We start from the raw sequence: 7,460 nt of genomic DNA, 5'->3' as shown, positions 1-7,460 counted from the left end.
GAATCACGAAACAACATCAAATTTGTATATTTAGCAAGGTCAACGGGAAAACTGTATAGAGGAAACAGCAAAGTTAAAGACACGACGAACGTTTTCCTTCATCGCGTGAAATACAAAGAATAAAATTGCTTAGTCACTTTACTTTATGTTGCATAACAATACCCTGTATAGCCGTTAGGATATATCGTTCCGTTCAATGCGATCCCGACAATTGATGTATCCAAGTATTACTTCCTTTTGGGGGAAACAATGACTTATCTGTGTCAGAGGTATCATAGTATGCTACGGGAAAGAACGAGTTACTTTAACACAGTGAGCGTCCCAGCGGTGTTGGCAACACAATATACTAAGCATACTTTTCATACTTTGATTGCAATATACCTGAACTCAGGAAAAACCCATTATATTAGTCAGAACGCTGCAGTCTTACTAGTGTGTATCTTGTTTCAGATACGATTTGGAACGTATGGGCAGAGCGAGTTGTATCGGGCACTTCTTAGAATTCGCAGGCGTAAACAGGGTAATCTTTGGCTGAGTTGGCAGCAGACATTCGAAGGATAGTGAATTCAGCATATCCATACATGCCGGCAGAAGTTCAGAACGAATTGGGAAGTGATTATTCCATTGTATATTTAGATACTTCGGTACAACGTACTGCTGTGAGGCCGCGTAAACCTGTTTCTTTGTAACAAGCACTGGAAGCGGCAAAGGAGGAACAAGCTCTCATAGTAGTAAGTTGAGACTCGTCTATCCGACATGCTCAGTGATTAACCTCCGCCACGTATCGCGATCTTGTGCAAGGTTTATTACTTCCTCGAAATTGTTAATGTAAACGTCCTTAAACTGCGACTCTAATTAAGAAGCTCTCATGGAATTAAAATTTTCTAGGGAAGGTTAGAATCTAGTAGCTTCAGCTAGTGAACCTAGCCACATGCAATAAATTCATAATGACCTAGCTTTAAAAATTCAGCAGTTAATGAATTGATGTTTAGTAAAGGTAACCCACGGGGTGTTGAGGTGTTGTAAGTTCCTCACAAAAATTTTGGTTACTGGGTTTGGGGTAACCCAAATTATTTAAAAAGAGAATGCCCAATCAAAGCCAACCTGCCAACCAATGGGAGACTGTTAAACTAATCGCAGTCACACTTTGGGCCAATTGGAGACTAAGTGACAATATTCAAAGTACCGAAAATGTGGCTCAGATTAGCGGGCAAATTTGCATATGGTCATGTGAATGGTATGGATGTGACGTTTTTGATCAAGATCTGGTCCAAATTTACATCGCTGCACTCAGATGTATTGGAGTTGCTGCCCAGTTCAGTTAGGAGACCCTAGATTCACGTAATCTTCCACTAGTTGGGGAGAATATCTCGGCTTGGAAGGCCGAGGAGTAGTCAGTCTGGCCGTGGGGCAAATTTGAACAGAACATCCAATTTTATGTAGTGGGTATTTGGCATTGTCTTTCTACAAGGTCATGGGGGATACTTGACCTTCAACATGGTGTACTGTGATTTGGTAGCGTGATGTGAAGCTTGTAAATATTAGTTTTTTTGAAGAACTTTGTAGTTGGTAGTGGGTTCTTTTACTTTTGCTTCCTACCCGAGACCGATAAAACAATATGCACGCAATCTTGTGTGTGTGTGGTTTTTTGGGTTTTTTTGTTGTGTTCATGGTGTAAGTGTGTGCGAGGTATTTTATAATAGTATGCGTGGTTAATTGATTTAATAACCATAAAACAAATATATATATATATAATTTTAAGTACAATATTAGCTCTGTCACGTTCATCATTCAGTTTTTGATCGGTTCAACAATTCTTCAATTGTTACTGTGCTTCGATCAACAGTGCATTGAAATTTGATTACTTTGATAAACATGTTCCAAACCTCTGCAGGGTTTTATTTTCTGAGCGGTGGCTGTTCTCTATTCCTCATCAAAACATGGTGTTCCCAAGGTTTCTTCGTACTCACGTGATAACTTGTTTTAATACAACCCCCTCACCCCCCCTCCCGTCCCAAAAAGTCAGTCCGCATATACCTTTGCTATGATACTTTTCGTAGCTATAAAAACCCCATAGAAATCCCTTCGACAGCGTAATTATTTTCGTTTGCCACGAATCACTGCCTTAAATCGGTTGAGTTTATCACAAAAGGGTACAGTTATTACCAAATTGTCATGTCGAAGGCCGAACAAAATGAAAAAAGTACTATTAGGAACAACAACGAGGTTTACTAAAGAACTCGTGTTTAGAAAAGTATAGAGGAACACTTCTTTATGAATTCAGTTATGTGAATTGAAACGTGACTATATTTAATATACCGTACATTGTCATACTAGTTTAGTATTCAAATAATATGGAAATCGTTATCAAATTATATCATATCAACATGTCGCCAAGATAAAAGTAGCGAAAGTCGTAACTTATGAAATAAGAGACAATTTAAGTAAACATATATGCCATACATATTAATACTTATATAATCGGAACATTGACATTGGCTAGTTCCTTTCGTTAACAATGACAATATGAAATCCAGCTCCTACCCCTACCTTCCATCGACAATCAGAATTCCACAAATGAATCCTAAAGTACATTGGCATTAACATCTTACTTAAATTGTGCATTCGAAACCTATAACCCTTTAAAATATTCTTAACGAACATGCACACTATACCAATATTAACAAACTTATCAACATTTCTCAAAGGAGGGGCGCTAACCGCCTCCCCTTTAGGTTATACCCCCCTCCTTCCCTCCCCTCACGACCATATTACGAATCACAGTCCACCCCGATCCTTGTAACAAAAATGATGGTTGCGCTCCTGAGTTGATAGGCTCCCTAAATATCTACGAACTTGTCAAACATGCCTCTCCAGTAAAACGGTTACATTCTGGTAACTCGGCGGGACAATCGAGGCAACAGTCAGGACCATATGTTCCCAAAGGGCATGCTGAAAGACGAAACAAAGGATGGAAGTAAAACGTAGATACAGACACACATAAAACATCTAGAGAGTGATAAGAACTCGTGTTCTATTAAAACAATGTTTCCAATACCTGTACAACTCGTCCCGATATCAGTTATAACAGCTCCTCTATCTGGATAAAGAACAAATACAACTTGGAGAGGTGGGGGAGAGGCGGGGGAGAGGCGGGGGAGAGGCGGGGGAGAGGCGGGGGAGAGGCGGGGGAGAGGCGGGGGAGAGGCGGGGGAGAGGCGGGGGAGAGGCGGGGGAGAGGTGATGATGTTAACGTGAATGCTTCTAGCAAATCAATGTCGCAAACTGATCAGGCCGTGGTAGCTTTAAGATTGCTTCAAAGTTACATCAATGAATCTTTATTAGATTTCTTAACCTAAAATAAGCAACACTCTCTATTGACTTAACTTGTGGAATTAACATGAATTTCCGGTGCGGAAAGTTGTATCTATCAAAAAGTGTCCAATGTAATATATGCATATTCTTATTATTATAAGCATTTTGGGTCTATCTTGGACACTCGAATAGTATTTTGCGGTACTCTTATATTATCTTCGACATGCTGATGTTAGTTTAGACATACTGATTTTTATGATGGACATGCTTATATTATTTTGGACACGTTTTTTATTAATTTTGAAGTGCGTATTATTTTGGACAAGCTTATATTATTTTGGACATGCTTATTATTAATTTGAAATGCTTATTATTATTATTTTGGACGAGCTTATGTTATTTTGGTAAAGCTTATTATAATTTTGGACATGCTGATGTTATTTTGGCCATGCTTATTATTAATTAAGTAATTAATTGTTATATTATATTTTTAATAATATAATATATGGACAAATAAAGAACATTTATGTTCATTATGGTCCCTTTTACAATTATAGTCTTTAACTTACGTTCATCGCAGCGTATTCCTTTCCATCCATGAGCACAAGAACACCCAACGTGTTCATTGCAGACCAAAGCCCCCTCACAACTTCTTCCATGGCCTAGGTCAATACACGGGATGATTATATCATTACCGATGTTCCCTTCTCCTAGAGCTATGATTTGTTTGAAGAACGTAAAAACAACAACAATTTTAGTAGAAGATAAGCATCAGACTCCAGCATTGTACGTATTACAATAGATTAATGAGGTTGAAACAATCTCATTTATATATATATATATATATATATATATATAGATATATATATAGATATAGATATAGAATTTTTAGCTTACTATTGGAACGCACGTCAAGGAGAATGGACCAAAGTTTATATCTTCTCACCAAGTGACTATTGACTGAAGAAGGATCAATTTTACGGAAATACCACCCCTTTCTCAGTCACCTTTCTTGGGAATAAGAAGGCACTAATACATGTTACGTTACGACGGAGAAAGACTGAATTATAGTACTGCACCAATCCTTGAAATATGATAATTTTGAAAGTTTTGCAAAGCTGTCAAAGTACTCTGTATTTAAAATTTCATAAACATGTATCTTTAAACTTTCTTGTAGAAATGTTCTTTTCCACTGTGGATAAATGACGGACATGTTATAAAGAAAAACAATGGTATTTTTCAATGGGATTGCCAAATGCAGAATAAATAAATATATATATATATATATATAAATGTAAATGTATATATATATATATATATATATAAATCACAACCGAGGACCTGGAATTCCTTTGTTCAGGTCCTCGGTCAGATAGCAAAACAAACGCACAGGCATACATACACACACACACACACACACAAAGATCGATTGATATTGCTTACGATCACAGTTTTGTTTTCCAAAGCCGTGAAGACATTGACAACGGCCGTTATCTGCACAGTATCCGCCATTGAGACATACAGGACATTGAAATATGCAAGAAGGATATCCATATTTGCCATCTGGACAAGCTGAAATAAGGAAGAGGAGGAATATATTCAGGATTAAACCTCTCCATTTTTTTCTTCTTTCATGCTATCAAAGATGACATATTTTCTAATACATCTCCGGCACTGATAAGACATCAGTCGTAGCCAGTGGCGTTAAAATGAGCAACATGGCCGCGATCGATGCGGCAAGCGAAACTGGTCCCAAAAGGAGGTTCCAAATTCACCAATGCCCAGCCATGGTTGGGGATTGATGCTCAATTCCGGGGGTGGAGGAGGGGGGAGGGGAAGGGGGGAGGTGGAGGACATGTGGCCACTTATTAAGTTTGGTACGCTCAGCTTCAACCTATACAAGGGGTACCAAAGCAGGTGTTGTGTTAACATTTGTATCCACATGGAAGCGCAGTGTGATACTGTTCATGCGCAATAGGTTACATTGCCAATATTTCACCCAAAGCTGTAACATTTGGTACTCTACATGAAAACTGTCAATTCATAGAGGCTACAAAACTTATTAGCCTGTATAGGTGCTTTGTTTCTTCTACGTCAATTTTCACATATTTTCTGTTCAATTTTCTTTTTTCTTCTGATTTTGTGGACCCCATAGATCAGAGACTCTGTGGGGGGGGGTAGGTGGGAGGGGGGGCGACAGGTATGCATCTGCCTGGCCGGATTAACTGTAACTGATGCTCTAAGCACAGCCAAAAACAATGGTACCACCTTTGCTCTTCCATTACTTAACTGACCAGACAGGGAGACTCAGTAAGTGCTGAAAGTGAAATAAAAGTTTGAACATTTGATCACACTTCTTACGTTTTTCTTGGCCCAGACCCTACAACTATATATAGTAAATCGAAACTTTATTCCGGAGTCGACGTAAGTTGAGTGTGGCAGTGAAAGAGTTTACCCACCGAACTTAAACATTTTCAAGTTTATACCAGCCGTTTTGGGATTCCGACATATCCAGCTTTTTAAATGAACTGCCTCCCAAATCAATGATGTTATGATATGATACTCATGTTATACCACTAGAACCAGAGATATAAACATTCGCTTCTGATCGTCATTTTCCAGGAAGGTCTCTCAATTATCAGTAATGATTGTTCGATTAGGATGGTTGATTCAGTAATTATTCGAGAAGGAGAATACAAAGAAAAAAAAGAAGAAAAAACCAACACAAAAACAGGCCAACGAGTGACCTTATAGAGAGCGACTTTCGCAGTTAAACATGTGACGTGGGACATTCCGAGACTGAGTTGCTTTCTACATATAGCCAACTTGAAAATGATAATGAGTAAAGTAAGCCGTTAATAAAAATTAAAAAAAATAAAAATAATAATAATACTAATAATAATACTAATAATAATAATTATTATAATAATACTAATAATAATAATATTAATATTAATAATAATAATAATAATAATAATAATAATAATAATAATAATAATAATAATAATAATAATAATAATAATAATAATAATAATAATAATAATAATAATAATAATAATAATAATAATAATAATAATAATAATAATAATAATAATAATAATAATAATAATAATAATAATAATAATATTAATATTATTAATAATAATAATGATACTAATAATAATAATAAAAATAATAATAATATAAAACATATGCAAATCTCGGTAACATTAAGTTTTGTCTTGCAGTTTGTATTCAGCTTGGCTTGTATTCAAGATCGTCTGGCCTGAAGCCTTGGAGAAGTGTCTGGCTGTTTTAATATAGATAGAGCAAGCATCATAAAATCCGCACCCACACCCCTCCCCTTCCCCCTCCGTGCTCCTTATATAGCCTATCCCTATCTGAAGAACCTCGTTAGAGCAGTACACTTACGTCGGACAATCACGATGAAGTAGGCGTGCTGCTTGGCGTTTCGCCCGACCGGTCTCCTATAGGCCTCATAGATTCCAGCATCGGCTGTGGTCACACGTTTGATGTGAACACAGGGGGAACCATTCCACCGTCGCAATTTCTCTGTTCGTATTCCGTCGAGTACCCACTCAAGTTGATTAACACAGTTCTTCGGTAGTTTGGCTTCATCCACGCACAGAGTGAGTTCTTCACCGACACTAACCACGAAAGAACGTTTGGCGTCCTTTGGTATGAGCACTATATGTAAACAAACAAGTAACGACCAGTTTGAATTAACTTAATGCTATATAGTGGGCTCCTGCTTTTGATTGCTTTTCTTTCTTCGATAAAGTGCATGAAACGTGATATGAAGAACACGTGATCATTGGATAATAACGTTAAACTAACACTTTATCTAACAATCCTGACTTTTTAATTGGCGAATTATTAAGAGTTGCTTCTGCCAGTTCAATCAGGGAGTCGTTACATAACAACTCCCTGGTTTAATTAGTCTATAATTTAGTGTTTAGAAAAATTCTCCATCCCCGCCCCCCCCCAAACCCCCCCCCACCATCTATAGATTCGTTACCATATTTTAAATATTCCCAGCTGTGATTTCTTAGTGAGGTTAACCTTTGAAGTTACGTTTTTTTTCCCCAGGTATTTAAGTGTTCAGTATAACTAAGTGTGTCCCAAAACTTCGCGTATTGTACATA

General features: G+C 37.3%; 1 protein-coding gene across 1 annotated transcript in view; it reads right to left on the bottom strand.

Moving 5' to 3' along the window:
* Positions 1 to 1,749: 1,749 nt before the first annotated feature.
* LOC139970050 (uncharacterized) overlaps positions 1,750 to 7,460 on the bottom strand; it is a 32,188-nt gene continuing 26,477 nt past the window's right edge. Inside the window, exons 20-23 of the mRNA XM_071975665.1 lie at positions 6,727 to 7,002; positions 4,759 to 4,887; positions 3,885 to 4,031; positions 1,750 to 2,952 (exon numbers count right to left, since the gene is read on the bottom strand). Coding sequence (XP_071831766.1) covers positions 2,849 to 2,952; positions 3,885 to 4,031; positions 4,759 to 4,887; positions 6,727 to 7,002 — 656 coding nt within the window. The 3' untranslated portion in view covers positions 1,750 to 2,848. The remainder of the gene's footprint in view (positions 2,953 to 3,884; positions 4,032 to 4,758; positions 4,888 to 6,726; positions 7,003 to 7,460) is intronic.

The sequence above is a fragment of the Apostichopus japonicus genome, chromosome 1, assembly GCF_037975245.1.
Source record: "Apostichopus japonicus isolate 1M-3 chromosome 1, ASM3797524v1, whole genome shotgun sequence".
Classification (NCBI taxonomy): Eukaryota; Metazoa; Echinodermata; class Holothuroidea; order Aspidochirotida; family Stichopodidae; genus Apostichopus; species Apostichopus japonicus.
The sequence above is the reverse complement of the archived record's forward strand: the minus strand, read 5'-3'. Positions and strand labels throughout refer to the sequence as shown.